Source organism: Lepus europaeus, chromosome 2 (assembly GCF_033115175.1).
Source record: "Lepus europaeus isolate LE1 chromosome 2, mLepTim1.pri, whole genome shotgun sequence".
Taxonomy (NCBI): Eukaryota; Metazoa; Chordata; class Mammalia; order Lagomorpha; family Leporidae; genus Lepus; species Lepus europaeus.
This window is the reverse complement of record NC_084828.1, coordinates 139275925-139297532: the sequence shown is the minus strand read 5'-3', so window position 1 is coordinate 139297532 and position 21608 is coordinate 139275925. Positions and strand designations below refer to the sequence as shown.

At 42.4% G+C, this 21608-nt stretch overlaps 1 protein-coding gene across 3 annotated transcripts in view; it reads left to right on the top strand.

The window, feature by feature from the left end:
• PLS1 (plastin 1) overlaps window positions 1-21608 on the top strand; it is a 152840-nt gene that overhangs the window by 90580 nt on the left and 40652 nt on the right. For 2 of the 3 annotated variants that reach the window (XM_062213707.1, XM_062213698.1), the window contains exons 2-4: window positions 9608-9713; window positions 15506-15669; window positions 17804-17933. In XM_062213707.1, coding sequence (XP_062069691.1) covers window positions 9644-9713; window positions 15506-15669; window positions 17804-17933 — 364 coding nt within the window. In that variant the 5' untranslated portion in view covers window positions 9608-9643. Of the gene's footprint in view, window positions 1-5707; window positions 5727-9607; window positions 9714-15505; window positions 15670-17803; window positions 17934-21608 lie in introns of those variants that run through there. The other variant, XM_062213714.1, reaches the window with a different exon arrangement.

The following is a 21608-nucleotide window of genomic DNA, read 5'->3' as shown; positions in this document are numbered from 1 at the left end:
GGGCTATAGTCGCCCCTACTCAAATTAGACCTCAAAAAATTCAAATAAAAATCAATGCTATCTCCACTCTAAATGACTTACAAAAACTTTTAGGGGATATCAATTGGATTAGGCACTACCTTAACATTCCTAATGCTGCATTGCAGCCCCTCTTTAATATACTTAAAGGAGACCCGGATCTTGCTTCCCCCCGAACCTTCACCTCTGAGGCCAAACAAGCACTGTCAATTGTCAACGATGCCCTTAGTAAAGCTGCCCTAAAACGTTGGGACCCTGCGGGAGACCTTACTCTTTGGGTCCTCGACACCCTTAAACAGCCCACCGCGGTCCTATGGCAGGATGGGCCTCTCCTCTGGATCCATCCCTCAATGTCATCTACTAGATCTATTAGTTACTATCCCGTGGCAGTGGCGGAGATAACTCTCCTAGCCATTCAGAGGGCTATCCAACATTTTGGACGCGAACCATCCACCATTGTTGTCCCCTATTCCATGGAACAGGTACGTGTGCTAATCGCTTGTACTGATGCTTGGGCGGTTTTAGTCTGCTCCACTTCCGCAACTATTACAAACAGAACACCCTCTGATCCTTTGCTAACCTTTGTTCAGTCTCACCCAGTTATTTTTCCAAAGTCCACATCCCAAAAGCCCTTACAGGGAGCCCCAGTAGTGTATACCGACGGTTCTAAAACAGGAGTCGGTGCATATGTTGTTTCAGGATCTGTGCCAAAAACATTCCAATTCGCTACTAACTCCCCCCAGGTAACTGAACTTCTTATAGTTAACCAAGTCTTCTCTGATTTCCCCGGACCTGTCAATATTGTGTCTGATTCACGCTATGTGGTTAATTCTGTGTCTATCCTTGAGGCCGCAGGACTAGTCAATTCTTCATCCTCCGTAGCGACAGTTTTCCTCACCCTGCAAAAATCTATTTGGAATCGGTCTGCTCCTTTCTTTATTACTCATATTAGAGCTCATTCTTCCTTACCTGGACCCATGACCACAGGCAATGCTATAGCTGATCAAGCCACACGCCCCATTTGGATACTCCAATTTTCTTCCCCAGAAGAGCAGGCTATCCAGTTTCATTCAGAGTTCCATGTAAACGCAAAAACCCTTGCCGCCAAATTCGGTCTTTCTCGTGCTGCCGCTCGCGATATTGTTCGCCATTGTGCCGCATGCCCTACTTTAACCCCTGTGCCTTCGGTGGGGGTTAATCCCCGAGGATTACTACCAGGACATATCTGGCAGATGGATGTCACCCACATATCCGAGTTTGGGACCTTAAAGTATGTTCATGTGTCAGTTGACACCTGTTCCCAAGTAATTTTTGCTTCTCTGGAGACGGGTGAGCGTACCACCCATGTCATTAATCACTGCCTTGCTGCATGGGCAGCCTGGGGCAAACCAAAAACTTTAAAAACAGATAATGGTCCTGCATACACAAGTAAATCATTCCAAGATTTCTGCACCCGTATGCAGGTACAACATAAAACTGGAATCCCTTATAACCCTCAGGGACAGGCCATAATTGAAAGGGCTCATCGAACCCTCAAGGCTTTTCTCTTAAAACAAAAGGAGGGAATTGCCACGGGCAAAACCCCTCGAATGCGCCTCTCCCTTGCACTGTTTACTATAAACTTTTTGAATTTGACAGATCATTCTATGTCCCCCGCTGAGAGACACATGTTAAAGGAGCCATCTTCACGAGGCTATGTCCGTTGGAAAGATGTCCTCACGGGAAAGTGGTACGGCCCGGATCCGGTATTATGCTGGAACCGAGGCGCGGTCTGTGTCTTCCCACAGGAATCTGGAAGAGAACCTCTCTGGATACCGGAAAGATTGGTCAGAAAAACAGCCCCGCCGCCACAAGATACACCTCTATCACCTACGGACGACATCTCCCCCGAGATAACCGAGATTACCACGCTCTCACAGGACGACAAATTGCAACAAAACAACGAGACGTGAGATGCACCCCTTCCGCTTCTTCATACTGGCAGCGGCTTTGCTCCCTGGCTCTTATGCGGGCTTTAACTCCAACCCCACTGCTTTACTGCAGAACGTAGGCAACCCTTGCGACTGCAAGGGGGGGACCAGCAACACCGTACTGCAGCGTACTCACATCGCCACAGCTGATTGTGGGGACAAAACTGCATATCTGCCCCTCCAGGGGATCCCCGGCCTACCACGCGGCTACATATGTGTGCCCAAACCCCGCGTTTCTGATCCCCATAGCAAAAACCACTCCTGTCCTTGCTTGACCTTTCAAGAATCCATGCACAGCTCTTGCGATTCCTCATACTTCCAATGCACTTCTGGCGGTCAGTCGTACTATGCCACCCAGTTACAAAGTACTCGCAGGTCCTCTAGTCCTGACCATTTGCCACAGGTAGTCCATTCATCCCCCTACCTCTCAGCCCCCTGTGTTGGTACGCCTGGACAGTGGGCGTGCTGGCGCACTACGGCACCCGTGCATATCTCTGATGGCGGAGGCCCACAGGACCAGCTCCGCCACCAACAGCTAACAAAGCGATTAAAACCCTCGTCCCCCCATCCCTACTCACGCCTCACATATGGACAATGCCTCCATCAGGCACACACCTTCCTCGAGTTGTCTTGTTCCCCCTCTCATTCATTGGGCTGTATCACCCATCCCTGACGGGGAGCGAAAACTGGGTATGCGAGACCAAAGGTACTGCAGCAGGAGTCCACCCGGGGGTTCCGGGGGTCCTGGGAGAGCATATGCATATGCATGCAGGTTCAATTCCCAGCCTGCCCCAGCAAAAGGGAATAAAAACTGATCCCTAACGGAGACATCAGGGGTTGTGGCCAGGCCCTTGAAGTTCCGTAACTAACGGATCACAAGCACGCTGGGTATGCACCTCTACTCTCTGCCTAGTAAATATTCTCCCGGCCCTCATGAGCCAGGGCCGTCGGGGATGTGATTTGTGCAAAAACAAAAGGAGGGAGATGTAGGGAACCAGACCGGAGGAACCGTGCCCCTAAGATGGCGCCGACTCCCTGCTTCCGGGTTCTTCCTCATCTCAGGGAGTTCCCGCTCTTGCTCGCTCCTTCCCGCCTTAGATTTCCCGCTCTAGCTCGCTCCTTCCCGCCTTGCCACGAGATTGTCCTATCCCCGCGCTTCTAGCCTATCACCTGATTTGTGACGTGTATTGTGCATATAAACCCTTGCTACGCGGGTGTAAGGGAAGTTCCTGCCCAGAAGAGATCGAAGCTGGATCTCCTGCTTGCCGAGCAATAAAGGAACCCCGTGCAAAGTGTTCGGTCTCTGTCTCTTGCTGGACGAGGACGGCGCCGAGCACTCCCTGGCCACAGCAGAGAGCTGGCCTGGAAGAGGGGCAACCGGGACAGGATCGGTGCCCCGACCGGGACTAGAACCCAGTGTGCCGGCGCCGCAAGGCGGAGGATTAGCCTAGTGAGCCGCGGCGCCGGCCTAACTTTGGTAAAGTTTTAAAAGGCCCAAAGAACTTAGAAATCTGAGAGAGGATAAAAGATCAGATCCAATTTCATCTCAATAGAAAACTTCTCCCTCCCTTCTCCCTCCCTACCTTCCTAAGATGTATTTATTTGAAAGTCAGAGTTTCACAGAGAGAAGGACAGAAAGAGAGGTCTTCCATCCGCTGGTTCACTCCCCAGATGACTGCAATGGCTGGGGCTGGGTTAGGCTGAAGCCAGGAGCCAGGAAGTTCATTCAGGTCTCCCACGTGGATGCAGGGGCCCAAGCACCTGGGCCATCATCCACTGCTTTCTCAGGCACATTAGCAGGGAGCTGGATTGGAAATGGAGCAGCCAGGACTCAAACCAGTGCCCGTGTGGGATGCTGGCCTTGCAGGTGGAGGCTTTACTCGCTATGCCACAATACTGGTCCCCCAAAATGTCTTTTTAAGAGTGTGCTTCCTTGACTTTCCAAATACCTCTTTGGTGGTTTCAGGGTGCACTGAGGTTTAGGAGAGAAGAAGAGACTTTAATTGATGAAAAAAAAAAGCTTCACATAAAATTGTTTGTGCTAAAAAATGTGGAGGAAGAAAGTGGGATAGGAATTATTGAGGAAATATAGGGAACAGTCAAGATGCATAGGCAGGTGTATCTGTGTGAAGAATTCAGCAAGACCTGCCTGTGGGTGGGTCTCTGGTTGTGAGCCCGTGGCCTCTGGGCTGCATCTTTCACAGCTGATTTTGGGGGCTCAGTTCTTCTGTCTGTCTGTCCCGGGCTCCTGGTATGGACGCTTCAATGCCAAGTCTTTGGGTACTAATAGTTAAGTGACATTTCTTAGTCACTGGTCTTCTAGAGTATTTCGGGATCCGACAGGTTACTTGCTTGATAACTATGAGTTGATATAGCAATAATTTTTCTAGGATTTTTACAGAGGTTGATTTCTTTTAAAATTCCAGTTTTTATCTGACAGATAACATTAATGTAAGTCATCGTGTGGTTATTATATAAAAACAAACGTCTGTATGATTTGATATCAGATTACATCTCCACACTCTGTATCCTGACCTGGAAGCAGGAATGACACAGAGTTGGAGTCTGCCATAGCTTGGCCTTGAGCTAAGAGTCACTCACTAGGACACTTTGAGAAAGTGAGTCAGTCCTGCAAAGAATCTCTCTCAGTTGCCATCCTGAGAACAGGACCTACCATACAGAGTGTTGATGATTAGATGAGAATGTACTTGAAGTACTTAGAACAATATGTGGCACATTATTGAAGTGTAGGACTAGTAGGAAAATAAATATGGGTTACTGGTTCACTGGGCTTGTCTTCTCGAATTTTGCCAACGATTTTGAAAGTTTACTCGATGGAATACATTTGCTTCCATAATTTTTTCAAAGGTCTTCTGTTTTATTGCAGCATATGCATTTTTTCATTGACAAACGCCATGGCAAGCATGAGAATCATATAACTAGAGTAGTCTTTTATACATCAAATCAAACCACTGCATTTTTTTTTTTTAGCCAACAGGATATTTTGCTCCCAATAAATTTATCTGCTATGCAAAAATGCTTGTTAAGGACATCATATGCTATAATTAGTTGAAGAATCATAGTTTGACAAAAAGTATTGATATAACACATTTATGCATGATTCTGTAATTGTAAAAAAGTTGATATAGTTTTCTTTAACCCCTTTACCTCCAAGTCTTCTTGTCTTTGTAGAAAGCTATAAGTTGTTTTACTATCTAATACTAGTACTAGTCTAATACTAATCATAGTATTTTGCATTGTAAGGAAATATGGATGACTTTATTTTAATTATAACAAGTAGCTAATGGGTACTGTATATAAAATCTTATCGTTGACAGTATTGAGTATTGTATGCCTTTAGACTATTAGTATTTGCTTTATATTTTCAATGTTTTACCACAATTGTCTTTATTACTTTTCAGCTATGTTTTAGTTTTGTAGGATTTTCACCTTACAAAATGAATACAAAAAATATGTAGTGAAAAGTAAGGTCCTTTCTCACTCTGCCTCTGATTCCCCATTTCCCCTAGAGAAGGAAATGCCTTTACATTTTCTTTATTCCTTCCAGAGGTGTTTCATGAACACACAACTCACACCAGTCCCCTTCCTCTCACCATACTTACTTTTGTGTATTTGTTTTGTTCTTTTAAGAGTGTATGTGGAAGATCATTCTATATTTCTCTGTTTGCTTCCTTTAGATGCTAAAAGACTTGAAGCAACATCTTTTATACTTACAAGGTATAAATGCAGAGCTTTAAAAATAAGAAACATAACATTGTTAGGCAAATGACTTTTTCAATAAGCTTCCTTGCTGGCTTTTCCTGATTATGGGAGAATAAAAATATTTTATGTATTTAAAAGATAATATAGAGTTTGAGTGGAATTGAGCAAGGACTGTAACTCCAGGTTTGTTTTTATTATTTTCCAATGCAAGGCCAACACAAGGTCTGTTAGTGCGCAGCCTGTCTATGCAGGGCAGATGCTAAATTGGACTGCTGTGTTTAAAACTGCAGGTAAGGAGTTCAAGCCATTTGACTAGGGGAACAGACATGCAAGGAGAACCAGACCCCAGAATCCAAAGCCGGCCCCCACAGGAGCCTGTCTGTATGCCTGTAAATAGTTTTAAATAGAGTAAATAAAATCTACTAAACATGAGAATTCAGCAAAATGAATATGTAATTCTAACATTTGTTTGGGACTGAAGATAATTTCTGTTTGGCTCCCTCTTACTCCGTTGACTTCAGCACTGCAGTTAAAATTGTTTTATTTATTTAAGAGGCAGATAGACACATACACATGGGGGAGAGAGAGAGAGAGAGAGAGAGAGAGAGAAGGAAAGAGAGAGAGAGCGCGGGCTTCCATCTACTGGTTCACTCCTCAAGTGCCTGCAACAGCTGACTCTCCAACAGCCAAAGCTGGAGCCAGTAACTCAATCCAGGTCTCCCATGGGTGGCAGGGAGCTAACACCTGATGCCTCCCAGGGTCTATATAGGAAGAAGCTAGGTCAGGAGCTGGAGCCAGGTATCAAATCCAGTTTCTTTGATATGGGATGCAGGAGTTGTAACCTACATCTTAACTGCTAGGTTATACTCATCTCAGGATTCTTTAAAAATCAAATAGAATTATATAGTAAGCAATGGCATATTTTTATAAGAATAAAGGTTTGTGGGTTTTTTAAAAAGATTTATTTATTTATTTGAAAGTCAGAGTTACACACAGAGAGAAGGAGAGGCAGAGGGAGAGAGAGGTCTTCCATCCGCTGGTTCAGTCTCCAGTTGGCTGCAATGGCTGGACCTGCTCCGATCCGAAGCCAGGAGCCGGGAGCTTCCTCTGGGTCTCCCATGCAGGTGCAGGGACCCAAGGACTTGAGCCATTGTCTACTGCTTTCCCAGGCCATAGCAGAGAGCTGTATCAGAAGTAGAGCAGCTGGGTCTCGAACCGGTGCCCATATGGTGCTATGCCACAGTGCCAGCCCTCCCCAAAATAAAGTTTTATTGCACACTTAATTAGAACGAGGCTCCAAAAAAAAAAAAAAAAAGGTAGAAATCTATCATTTTTACCAAAATTTCTAAACAAGTTTATACACAGATCACAAGTGACAAACAAACCAAAATGTTCAAGGACTTCGCATAATTTAATATGTTTTGAAGGGGCTCACGCTGTGGCATAATGGGTTAAGCCTCTGCCTGCGGTGCCTGGCATCCCATATGGGTACCAGTTTGAATCCTGGCTGTTCCACTTCTGATCCAGCTTGCTGCTAATGGCCTGGGAAGGCAGTGGAGGGTGGCCCAAGTTCTTGGGCCCCTGTACCCATTATGGGAGACTCAAAAGGAGCTCCTGGCTCCTGACATCAGATCAGCCCACCTCCGGCCACTGCAGCCATTTAGGGAGTGAACCAGTGGATGGAGGACCTCTCTCTGTCTCTCCCTCTTTCTGTCTGTAACTCTGCCTTTCAAATAAATAAATAAATATGTATTTTTAAAAAAATCTTAGTGATACATTTCAGTGAATAAATTGTTTTGAAAATTGATGGACTTCCTTGAAAATTAGGGCTCATGTTGAACCTTCTCTATAAAAGTATTTAAAGATGTTTTCCCAACTAGCTCCAGTTGCTGTTGTCTTATAAGCAATCATTTTCACTTATTTTATGTGGTGCATATTGACTGTCCAATATAACTAGGCGTGTGTAAGAATACAACAGAATTTGTATTCATCTTTAGTTTTACATTGACTAGACAAGCGACTAAGTCATTTCATTTTTTTAATTAAATATTTATTTCTTTGGTTATTTTAGAGACAGACAAATGGGCAGAGAAAGAAAGCTCTCATCTGTTGATTCAGTCTTCATGCTAGAAGTGGGGGTGGGGGTGGGAGGGGCTCAGCCCATTGAAGCAAGCAGTTGGAAACTCAATACAGAGCTCCCATGTGAGTGATGGGATCCCATCCACCTGAGCCATCGCCACTGACTTCCTGGGTCTGCTTTAGCAAGAAACTGGAATTAAGAGCCAGAGCCAAGGATCAAACCCATGGACTCTGATGAAGGAAGTGGGTGTCCTGACTAGCAAACTTAATCACTGGCCAAATGCTTGCCTTCACTAAATTATTTTAAAAATAAGAATTATGCTGCTACATAGCTGAAGTTTTAAAAATGAAAATAATTTCATCTTTTAAAAAAATTTTATTTTATTGATTTGAAAGGCAGAGTGACAGAGAAAGAGGGAAAAACAGAAAAAGAGACCTTCTACCTGCTTACTCACTCCCCAGATGGCCACAATGGCTGGTGCTGGGCCAGGAGCTTCATAGGGGTCTTCCATGTGGGTGCAGGGGCCCAAGCACTTGGGCCATCTCCCACTGCCCTTCTAGGCTCATTATCAGGGAGCTGAATCAGAAGTGAAACAGCCAGAACTCGAACCGGTGCCCAACTCACTGTGCCACAATGCAGCCCCAAGTAATTCCATATTTAGATACTTACATGAAAATGAACAAAGATTTATCTACATGGATGTTCATTGAAGCCTTATTTATAATGAAAAATGGAATGCAATGTGAATCCACTTAAACATTGGATTTACATCATAAATTATGATATAGCCATGTGTAGTTGTCAGTATTTTTTTTTTTTTTTATGTTTGACAGGCAGAGTTAGACAGTGAGAGAGAGAGACAGAGAGAAAGGTCTTCCTTCCGTTGGTTCACCCCCCAAATGGCTGCCACAGCTGGCATGCTGTGCCGATCCGAAGCCAGGAGCCTAGTGATTCTCCTGGTCTCCCATGCAGGTGCAGGGCCATCCTCCACTGCCCTCCCGGGCCACAGCAGAGAGCTGGACTGGAAGAGGAGCAACCGGGACAGAACTGGCGCCCCAACCGGGACTAGAACCTCATGTACCGGCGCCGCAGACAGAGGATTAGCCTATTGAGCCGCGGCGCCGGCCTGGAATGCATTTTTTTAAAAAAAGATACTTATTAATATTTTTCCCTTGTCCATTTTATATAATCTGCCGTCCCGTAGTTGTCAGTATTATGTTGACGACTAACATGAAAATACTGTGACAGCAAACTTCTTACTCTTCTTAAGCTTAGTTTTATGTGATTTTTTTTCTTCCTAGTTTGTCTCGCCTACTCGGAGTAGGAAGAGCCCCTCAGATCTGGGCAGACCCTCCCACAGGGAAGGAAAAATGTGTCAGGGTTGAACATTTTACAAATGAACATTAAAAGCACAAACTCCATCCTTAGACAGCAGTCTCTGATTTCCTTTACCTTTTTGTGTGGACACTATTCCTGTCTTGAAATTTTATTTTCTGACCTTGTCCTTTGAATTTTTTTTCCCCCTGAAATCAGTTGAAATGCAGTTGAAAATTATTCAGGTTATAGAGAAATGCCTATGCCTTGATGTAGCCTAGGCTGTGACAGCTTGGTATTGCTTTCCCTCCCCGTGGCTATGTTATCGTCTGGCTGGCCTGTGCTGAGAGAAAGTGTTAGGGGGACTTAATCCTGAGTGATCTTTGTCGGCCAGACCTCAGGGTGATTTCCTCTTGAGAAATGTGCTTCCTCTGTGCCATATAGTACTTAGCTAAGTGTTTCCAAAAAGCTAACGTTATTTTTATGATACTGTTTTTTCTAGATACTAAGACTGGAAGGTAGTTTTTCCTGGCCAAAGATGGAAAACAGTACTACTACCATTTCTCGCGAGGAGCTTGAAGAACTCCAAGAAGCATTTAATAAAATAGGTATGCTGGATGGAGAGGAAATACCGTACTCCTGTTCTACTTGATGTCAGATTCAGGAATGGAACAATACCTTTTCTTTTCTTCAGCCACCACCCAGTTGCCCCCAAGTTTATATCCCTTCCCCATCTATCTAGATTTCACTTGATTCTTTCTTTCTGAAAGATAAACTAAGACTGGCTTGAATTTCTCGGTGAATTGGACTTTGGATTCTTTGATCATTTATTTGCAGAGAATAATCTGGGTTAATGAATGACAGTGTAACTGAATCCACTTAGCATAGGATCCTCATTAAAGAGAAAATACAGAACACTTCCTTGTGTATAAACTGAACTCTGGCCTTCTTGTCCTTGTCGCTAACAATAACACTTTCTGACTTCATGCAGAATATTTTAAAATCTTGGCATTATTTTTAAAGATCATCTGTCTTGTTTTCCTTCTCCCTCATGAATAATTTAAAAAATCTTAGTATTGTTGCTACAGGCCACATATCTTCCTTTTCTCCTTTCACTTTTGAAAGACTCCAGTATTTTGTCTTTCTGACGTTATCATTTTGACAGCTTGGCATTTTTCTTCCTAAAAACTTCCTCATACTGTAGATGTAGTATATCACAATTTGTCTGTATTTTGTTCTTAGGAAACCTGTAGTAAACAAGGAGAATATAAATACCATTTTCTTGCTTTAGCTTGTAAATGCCTGCAAGTGAAAGGTGAACCCGTTCAAAGCTGAGCAGGGTGAATAGACCCTGGGACAGTGACACCACCCTGCTTGTCCCTTCCTCTGAGGCTTCTTCTCAGGTACAGTGGAGCTCACCAGATAGCGGACCGTGGAGGAAACGATGATCACAGCTGATCTTCTGCTGAGACTTCTCACACATCCTGTCACTAACAACTAAAATTGATGTGGGTTGAAGTGAAATACAGCATGATTTTCAGAGACGAGTACGAAGACACAAAATTTAAGTTTAAAAAATAAAGCTCTCCCTTCTCCTCCAAAAAGTAAAACTCAGGAATCTCATGATTTAACATGGTTTAACAATGATTTAGCAAATCATGGCTGTGAAATAGTGAATTCCATAAACCCCTGAGCTCTTCCACTTCTCCTGGAGGATGGACTAATTGTCGTTAAAGTAATGCAAGTATATAGTATGAGTTCCAGAAAATTGTTAAACATTAATATTTGGAGTATTATATCCAGTGACGAGAATGTTTTCAAGATGAAAATTATTTAAAAAATTCTTAAATTTACTTTTATTTATTTTAATGACAAAGGGACAAAGAGAGACACACAAACAGATCTGTCTCTCTGCTGGTTCATTCCTCAAATGCCTGCAATGTTCCGGACTGAACCAGGCTAGAGCCAGGAGCCGGGAACTCAACTGTGGTCCCCCACGTGGGTGACAGGGACACAGTTACTTGAGCCATCAGTGCTGCCACCTAGAGTATGCTTTAGCAGGAAGCTGGAATCAGGATCGGAGCCAGGCCTTGGACCCAAGCACACTGATATGGAACATAGGTGTCTCAAGTAGTCTTAACTCCTGCGCCAAACGCCTGTCCCTAAATGGGACAATTATTGAAATGTTCTGATCATTTCAAGCATTTAAAAAAAGTGAATAATAAAAACATATCTCCTAATTTAGCATTTCTGTTATTTTATGGATATAGTTTGGTAGCTTGAATGAAAGTGCTTCATAGGTCTAAAAAAAGAATGACTTAGTAATCTCTTTTCTTCATTTCTCATACCAACTTTAATTTTCATGATTTCTGGGCATATAATCTTGCAGTATTTGCAATATTTATTTAAGGCACATTGACTAAACCATTTTTTCTCTGTTTTAGCGAACTGTTAACACTTGCAAAATATGTACTTGCTGACCTTGTTTACACTGTCAGCTGCTTCTCATGAACCCTGCAAACTGTCTGCTAATCTGTACCCAACAACTTTTCCCAGAGACAGAGGGACTTAGCCAGCCAACTTCAGCATTTAGGGTATTTCTGAGCTGCTGGGTAGAAGTGAGGCGTTAACACACTCCTCAGTCATGTTCTTTTTTTTTTTTTTTCCTTTCAAAGTTGTGAGAAGATATACATAGAAGAATTTGCTGTTTTAACCATTTTTAAGCATACAGTTCAATGGCATTAAGAATATTTGCTTTGTTCTGCATCCCTCACTACCTCCTTCTCTGTAACTCTTTTTATTTACCCCAACTGAAACTCCATACCCATTAAAATATAAGTCCCCATTTTTCCCTTCCTGAGCCACTGGCAGCCACATTTATATTTTCTCTCTATAAATTTGAATACCCTTTGTGGCTCGTATAATTGGAATCATACAGCATTTTCTTTTTGTGAGTGGCTGATTACATTGAATATAATGTCCTCGGGGCTCACCCATGTTGTAGAATTCTGTTTTATAGCTGAATAGTACTCTATTGTATGTAAATACCACAGTTGCTTACCTGTTCATCCATTGGTGGCTGTTTGAGTGGCTTCCATCTCTTGGTTATGGTGAGTAATGCTGCTATGTACATGAACTACAAACACCTGTTCAAGTCCCTGCCTTTTGAGTGTAGATCCCTAAGGGTAACTGCCAGATCCTGAGTTCATTCTGTGTTTCAGTTTTGGGGGGATAACCATACTGTTTTCCACAGAGGAGATACCATTTTACATTCCCACCAGTAGTGCAGAAGGGTTTTACATCCTTACCAGCTTTGGTTTGCTGGAAGTTTGCTTGTTCTTGATAACAGTCATACTCATGAATGAAGTGGTATCTCACTGTGGTTTTGATTCACATTTCCCTAATAATTAGTGATGCTGAGCATCTTTTCATGTGTTTATTGGCTATCTTCTTTGGAGAAATCCCTGTTCAAGCTGTTTGCCTATTTTTGAATTTATTGTTCAGATTGGGTTGTCTGCTGTTATTGTTGTTGAGTTCTAAGACACTCATTTCTTTTTAAATTGTGATCTTTATAGTTATTTACCTTAAGCTTTTATTTTCCCACCATTAAAATGAGAATGATAGCAGTAGTAACTAACTTAGAGTTGTATTTCATGACAAAACCTAAAAGTTCTTGCCAGATCGTTTGACACAGAATATATGCTCATTAAATGTCGTATCTCACTAATTCTTGTCATTTCTCAGCAAAACCACAGAGGTTGTAGGGATGGAGCTTGGATTTAAGCACTCAGATAGGTCTGAGCATGGTTCTGTTTATTTTTATTTTAATTTATTTTATTTTTGGCAGGTAGAGTGGACAGTGAGAGACAGACAGAGAGAAAGGTCTTCCTTTGCCATTGGTTCACCCTCCAATGGCCACCGCGGCCGGTGCGCTGCGGCCAGTGCATTGCGCTGATCTGAAGCCAGGAGCCAGGTGCTTCTCCTGGTCTCCCATGCGGGTGCAGGGCCCAAGTACTTGAGCCATCCTCCACTGCACTCCCGGGCCACAGCAGAGAGCTGGCCTGGAAGAGGGGCAACTGAGACAGAATCCGGCGCCCCGACTGGGACTAGAACCCGGGGTGCTGGCGCCGCAGGCGGAGGATTAGCCTAGTGAGCCACAGCGCCGGCCTGAGCCTGGTTCTTTTTGAAAAAGATCTTTATTTCTTTTCACTTTACTTGAAAGGCAGAGAAGCAAAGACAGAAAAATGAAGACAGAGCTCTTCCATCTGCTGGTTCTATTCTTATTAGTTTAGCATGGGAATTAACAAGCAAATAACTTTCTCAATCTTGTTTCTTTTTTCCAGTATTGCTGATTTGGAAGTAAGCCAGCCTAGTCTCTTTGTGTATTTCAGCATTACAGGAAAGAATTCTGAACTAGTGGTGGACTAATGAGACCTTGCTATAAATGAAAAGATTATTATTGCAATATCAAGCAATTTAGCTCCCTAGCTAACTGTTGAGATTATAGTAATATTTTGGTTATTGATAGTTCTACTTTAGACATATGGATCTTTCTGAACAGTATTAATTCCCAAACTTTCATATGAGAATTCAGAAGAAAAAGTTTCTTGTCACAAACTCAGTTATGGTGACGACAGCTCTTTTACTGAGAAGATAAAGAGACACAGGGAACAAAGCAACTCCTGCCAGATGAGCAAAGAGATCCTATCCTAGGTGGAGCCAGGCAGCACACAGAACAGTCCAAAGCTCCGTTGCCAATGCTGGGCAGAAGTGTTTTGTGTTGCTTTTGTTGAGTCAAGAAATGATATCCAGTCTCTAGGGAAAACCCAGGGAAGAGCAGCTCGGGATGGTGTGCAAACACCAGGAAACCTGTTTCTAAAAGTCCAAATATAGGTGTGAAATCTCTTTAATGCGTATTCGCAAAATGACATCAAACATGATTCAGCCATCCATAATAGTGTCATAAATATGTAATGAAGGAGCAATGAATTATTGACAAATGAAACAGAACTGCCACCAGTAAAATGGAGAACAAAAACACTCTGTTTTCACTTTTTACATGACACACATATTTTATATGGCATGTGGGGTCGGCAGATCCATTTTGTAAATTCCATCAAGAGGTTAAAGGTCTGTGTGGGTGTTTCCTCTTGACTATTGCCAATGTAGTTTCCCAGGCTTATTTTTTGAACCTTAGCTAAAACTGGATTTTCTGTGAGAGCAATAGCCAAAATACATACCTAAAATATGTAGGTAGCACTAATCTATAGGGATAGACTCTATTTAAATATGACTTTTTGGATAGATTGTGTAGCACACCTGTATACTGCTGTGTAAGGAAAAAAATGTTACTACTCTTTCCTGATGAGCAGGAAAAAACATTACCACTGTAACTGGTAAAATCAGGCCTGGGCTACTCCATGCAGGACAGTCAGTGCACCAGAGAGGAAAACCAATGCAAAGAAAAAGGTTTATAAAAAAACAAAACAGACAAACAAAAAAAGCCTCTAAAAAAACAGGTTTACTCACATGGCCACTTGGGAAGGGAAGTTAGTAAGAAGACTGAAAGGAGAAAGGCTTCCGTATCCCAACCCCTGGTTTTGTGGCACAGGGAGTTAAGCTGCTTGCAGTGCTGCCGATACTGGTCGAGGCTGCTTGGCTTCCAATCCCTCTTCTTGCTAATGCAACTGGGAAAGCAGCAGAAGATGACCCAAGTACTTGGGTCACTGCCACCCTGTGGGAGACCCTTATGGGTTTTCTGGTTCCTGGCTCTTGGCTTAGGCGCAGCCCAGGCCTGATTGCGGCCACTGGGGAGTGAACCAGCAGATGGAAGATCTGCTGTATCCTCCTTCTCTCTCTGTTGCTCTGTTTTTTAAATAATAAATATTTATTTTTTTAAGTAAAGGAAAAACAAGAGTTGAGGGAGGTTGTAAACAAGTTTCTTGTAAAAAAAAAAAAAAAAGCTTGTTAAACAAACTTGTAAAAAACTTGTTAAAAAAAACTTGTAAAGCAAGTTTCTGGGGTCAGTGCCAAGGTCACTTATGTGGAGGCATCTCTGAAGTGAACCTTGGCTGTTTTTTGGCTGTTGGTGGTAACTTCCTTCCTTATCCTGAGTCTACTGCTCCACCAGCTATCTCCTTGCAACCAGCTTTTGAAATCCTTAGGTCAGTATCTATTTGAAAAAACATTTTGCTTAGCCATAAGATTAGCAACTAGCTTTTGTTCTTTTGAATAGGAAAAAGAAAGGAAGAGTACTTTTTTACAATACGAATGTGCAAAGGACAAAGGGAAATGCAATATGGTTACACTGCATGACTGTGAATCCTGCACATGGCCTTGTGTGTGCACAGCTTAAGCAGAGTACAGGTGGTATTTGACAGCTCATCGTGTATCTTTACAGACATTGACAACAGTGGATATGTCAGTGACTATGAACTTCAGGACCTGTTTAAGGAAGCAAGCCTTCCTCTTCCTGGCTACAAGGTGCGAGAGATTGTGGAGAAAATTCTAGCCGTGGCTGACAACAACAAAGATGGCAAAATCAGTTTTGAAGAGTTTGTGTCTGTAAGTAATATCATCCTTTCCTGGCTATTCATTGTTTTGCGTCAAGCAGAATTTCAACAATGGCTTTGCTAGTTTTGGTTAGATCCAGCAACAGAGGCCAGAAAAAGCACTGCTGTAAAAGCGATGAGGATGATGATGGGGGGGGGGGGGGGGAGGGAGGGGCATCTAGCCTAGCAGTTGAGATGTTGGTTAAGACATCTGCATCCCACATGGCAGTGCCTGGGTTCTGTCTCTGGTTTTGGCTCCTGAGTCCAGTTTCCTGGATCCTGGAAAGCAGTGGGGATGGCTCAAGTGGTTGGGTTTCGGCAGCTTTCATGGGAGTCTTGGATTGTGTTCCCATCTCTTGGCTTGATCTGGCTCAGGCTTAGCTGTTGTGGCGATTTGGGGTCTGAACCAAATCAGTGGATGAGAATTATCTCTCTGTGTCTCTCTGTCTCTCAAAATAAATCTTTTTAATGGAATGATGGTAACAGTTATTCGTGTAGAAATAATAATTGCTACCAATTCATAAAATGAAGAAAAAAGTCTTTCTCAAATTGTTAGAATGGAAATCAGATTTAAATAATAGTAATTGATGCCCTAGAACAATGATAGAATATAGTGCTTATTGACCATTAATATAGTTGAATAGTTATTTATGAACTATAAAGTGTCTAGTTTTACATTTGTTATTCATGAAGCAAAAATTTGAGCTCTTCTCATTCCAGGAACTTTGCTTCCCACTGTGAATAATGTGATGGGCAAAAAGATACATGGTCCCTGCTTTCCTGGAGTTACATTTGGTAGGGAAGACAGAGTCACAGAAGTGGGTAAAAGATAACTATGATAGTTGCTAGGGCAGTGCGATAGGTCTCGTAAGAGTTTATAGTGGGATGAATCGAACTTGGAGGGGAGCTGGAGACCCCAGGAACTTTAGGTACCCCAAAGCTATGAAAACTGAGCTGAGATCTGAAGAAAGATATTCAATAGAGAAAAAGGGTTGGAGCGTATGAATAATATGGGAGGCAGGTAGAGGTGGCAGCATACAAGAGACCCTGTGGTTTTAGGATGAAGGATCCTCTCAAGCAATTAATTCCTACAGCTGAGATGATTAGGAATGTAGCTTGAAAAGTAAGTCAGGATCAGCTGCTGCAATCATGTGTAACTTGTAGGGTCTTTGTTTTTATTCTAAGCGATTGAAAGCCAGTGAAGTGGGAGGAATAGAGTGTGAAGTGACATGACCAGATGTACATTCAAAGAAAACTGACTGAATCTCAATCTGGCCAATCTCTGAGAGGTCCAATGAGTTGTTTCTGTAAGCCTATGTTATTTCCTACAGGGGCCACCTTGTTTATGTGTGTGTTATATATATATGTGTGTGTGTATATATATATATATATATATATATATATATATATTTAAGGTTTCATTTATTTATTTGAGACATAGAATTACAGACAGTGAGAGGGAGATACAGAGAGAAAATTCTGCCATCCACTGGTTCACTCCCCAAATGGCTGCAATGGCCAGAGCTCAGCTGATCCGAAGCCAGGAGCCAGGAGCTTCCTCTGGGTCTCCCACACAGGTTCAGGGACCTAAGTGCTTGGGCCGTCTTCTGTGCTTTCCCAGGCCATAGCAGAGCTGGTTCAGAAGTGGAGCAGCTAGGACCACAACTGGTGCCTATATAGGATGCCAGTGCTGCAGGCGGAGGATTAACCCACTGCTCCACAGCGCCGGCCCCATTTTATATACATATGTATATATAAACACACACACATACACAAATTTGAGATGACTAGGCAAGAAGATATAGTCATTAAGTCATTCTTTTATCTTAAACATTTAGTCATTTCTTAGGTTTTCAGTCAAAAGATCAGGCAAGGCAAAAACAGCCATTTCAGTGTGTTCAGTTTAAACTTAGCTATCACAAAATTTGTTCCAGGGATTGAAGCGCAAGCATTTGACCGTTTTGTGTTTTTGGTTAAATGACATGAGAGTTGCCTGCATGCACAAGCAACAAATTCAAGAGCACCTGATGAGTGTTCATTTTGGTTTCATTTCCTATAAATAAGGAAATCCAAATAAATATCCTTCATGTTGCCAAGCTTTTTATGATTATCTGATCAAGTCTCCATTTGCTTATATTCCATTACAGCTAATGCAAGAGTTAAAAAGCAAAGATATCAGCAAAACATTCCGGAAAATAATTAACAAGCGGGAAGGGATCACTGCTATTGGGGGAACCTCATCGATTTCTAGTGAAGGCACCCAGCATTCTTATTCAGGTAACCTCCTACTGCACATTTGATCTTTTAATTATTGATTCATTCACTAAGTACCATATTTCATCAAATCTAGGATGCTATTTATTGTGACTCATAGCATTATTTTATGCACAATTGAGGGAAAATATACTCCAGACTAAAGTATAACATGCCATCGAATCTGAAATACATCTCACTGCACAGATATCAAAATGAAAAACATTCGAATCACTAACATCAGTGAGTTCACATTATGCGTCAGACCCAGTGCACATCAAAGATTAAAAACAGCAAAATGGAAGTTGTTTATATTTCAGCACCAGCTATGTTTAATTATGAATTTTGAAGGACTTTTTGATCCTATCGAGGCAGCTTCACTTTTAGGTTTGATCTGGGAAGGCGGAGCGGCTTAATATAAAGATTTTTTTCCCCATCTGCATTCTAAGACTCAGCTTTTATCAGGCCACCTAGTGACTGGAGAGCACAGTATGTGATTTGCTTGATCTGATAGAACCACTGGATGGTTGCCCAGTGGGAGATCCAGAGTCACCTTAACTCTTAAGATGAGACGTTGTCTTCCCCATGCTAAGCTTACTTCCCAGGGTCATCATGTCTAAGAACTTTTGGCAGAGTTCTTTTTGTTCAGATGAACATAATTGGAACTATGTTTATTAAATTTTTGACAAATGCCCCGTTACTTTTTTCCCTCTTTCTTTGAGGTCTGACTCTATTAATTATCCTCAGGATTCTCTTCTTTGCTAATTGGATTTTCCTATGGCACATTCAAATTCCTCCTGTCCATTGTATTTGGTTCCTAACCTTTTCACCTAAGGGAAGTACGAATAAAGGCCAGGGTCTGTAACTGTTACCTCTACTTTTTGAAAAACAGTCACCCTTTAGCTCAATTTCTGCCTATGCATTCTACTCAAATGGCTTCCAATTAAAAAGAAAAAAAGCAGAAGGCCTTTTAAGGAGGTATAAAATACATTCAGCAAAGTGCTGTAATGTTAAGTACACAGGTTTCATGTGTGTATATCCATATACACAGTCACATGGCTGCCAGTCCCCGGATCAAGATCAGGCAGAGCCTGGGTGACTCCCTCATGCTCCTAGTGGTAACTCTTCTTTCCCGGAGGTAATTGCTTTTCTGATTTCTCTCACTGTATTTTGTTTTTACCTGTTTATTCACATATGGGATAAACATGGTAAAGGCATAAAGTATAGTGTTCTTGAGTACTTGGATTTTCCTCTGACATACTCAACTCCCTGTGATATTTTCCACTTATGAATATACCAGTGTGACCATTATATAGTAAAATATTTAATTTTTAAAAATAGCAGCTTTTTTGAGAGATAGTTGATATCCCCTGAAATTCACCCTTTCACATTACGCAGTTCAGCAGTTTGTCATACATGGATTCATTGTCATGTAGTTGTTACCACTAGTTAATTTCAGGACACATCAAGGAGAAACCTCATACTGACCAGCAGGTACTCCTCATTCCCTCCCTCCCGAAGCCTCTGTGATATTAATGTACGTTCTCTGTTTCTAGATTTGCCTATTTTAGAAATTCAGTATAAAAGGAGTAATATTGTAGCGGTCTTTCATTTGGTAGGCGTCTTCCCTGGTATCTGTTCAGATTCCATCTGTCTTGTAGCACATTTCACACCTTTCATATTGGTGGACATTCACTGTGTGGATAGCATCACGTTTGTTTATCCTTTCATTGGCCAATGGACATTTGGGTTGTTTTCACTTTTACAGTTGAGAACAATGCTACATGAACACTGGGTACACGTTTTTGTGTGGACATGCTTTGAATTCTCTTAGGTATACATCTAAGAGCGGAATTGCTCGGTCTTTTGGTAATCCTGTGTTCACAATTTTTTTTTTTTTTATTTTTGACAGGCAGAGTGGACAGTGAGAGAGAGAGAGAGACAGAGAGAAAGGTCTTCCTTTGCCGTTGGTTCACCCTCTAATGGCCGCCACGGTAGCGCGCTGCGGCCGGCGCACCGCGCTGTTCCGATGGCAGGAGCCAGGTGCTTATCCTGGTTTCCCATGGGGTGCAGAGCCCAAACACTTGGGCCATCCTCCACTGCACTCCCTGGCCACAGCAGAGAGCTGGCCTGGAAGAGGGGCAACCGGGACAGGATTGGTGCCCCGACCGGGACTAGAACCTGGTGTGCCGGCGCCGCAAGGTGGAGGATTAGCCTGTTGAGCCACGGCGCTGGCCTGTGTTCACAATTTTAAAGGCTTTCCTAAACTGCCTCTTGATTATGATGGTTGCAAACTCTTCACGTCCTCACCAACATTTGTTAGTGCCCTGCTGTTTCGGAAAGTGGTTGTCAGTGGTTTTTCATTCTGGGTTCCCCCTTTCCCTGCCCATCTGCGTCAACAGAAGACCCATTCTTTAAGTAGTTCCTTTCACAAAGCCTTTGCTTCATTACCTCAACCAGAAATGACTCTTCCTTTAGATTCTGAAAACACCGTGTGGATGAGTGGTGTGCATATTTCCTTTTTGTTGCACATCTTTCTATGTCTGTTTTATCATTACACTAAAAAATGCCATGATGGCAGCTATGGTATCTTAATGATCTTCAAATCCCTAGGCTCTTAAATTCCTCTAAGGAGATGTGTATGGTGCACCAAGAAGATACAAAGGCAGATTATCTACAATGGACAAGGGAAAAATATTAATAAGTATCTTTTTAAAAAAATGCATTCCAGGCCGGCACTGCAGCTCAATAGGCTAATCTTCTGCCTGTGGTGCCGGCACACCAGGTTCTAGTCCCGGTCGGGGTGCCGGATTCTGTCCGGGTTGCTCCTCTTCCTGTCCAGCTGTCTGCTGTGGCCTGGGAGTGCAGTGGAGGCTAGCCCAAGTGCTTGGGCCCTACACCCCATGGGAGACAGGAGAAGCACCTGGCTCCTGGCTTCAGATCAGCGTGGTGTGCCGGCCGCAGCGGCCATTGGAGGGTGAACCAATGGAAAAGGAAGACCTTTCTCTGTCTCTCTCTCTCTCTCACTGTCCACCCTGCCTGTAAAAAAAAAAAAAAAAAAAAAAGCAATCTGTAGTGTGTTGTCAAATACTAAAATAAATTCTCTAATGAAAAAAAATTTTAATGCTTGTTTACAGCTGTTCTTACTGGCTTTATAGGCCCCTGAAAGCAGTATATGTAGACTAGCTGAAAAAACGGATCAGAGAATGTTTCTTAAAAGATCTGTTGTGCACTGTTTTTTGTAACTCTGTGTGTGTGTGTGTGTTTGTGTTTGTATGATAAATTAAATTTGGAGAGTACCTGCCACAGATCCCCTTAGGAAAATATCTAATTCTAGAAACTAGCGTAACAATGGGATAAAACAGCTCACTATTTGCTACCCTGTGATGGAAATGGAGATTAATTACTTTGAGGATTTATGTTGTTAAATTGCTTTGTATTTGTAGAGTAGTATTAAAACATAGAATGTGTTTACTTTATATTTTTTCCCTGTTTTCCCTATGGAATAGTCCATTTTCTGCCCAAAGTGGATGATCAAGGTGGCCAAGAGTAGTGCTGGGATCTAAATTCATGTTGGTTTTCTTATAGTAAAAATTCCACAGAAATGAAGCTGCCTTATTCATTGGAAAAAGTCTAGCTTGAAGTCAGTATTTCAGTTGTAAACCAAAAAAATCAGAGTTCTCTAAATGTTGGGACAGT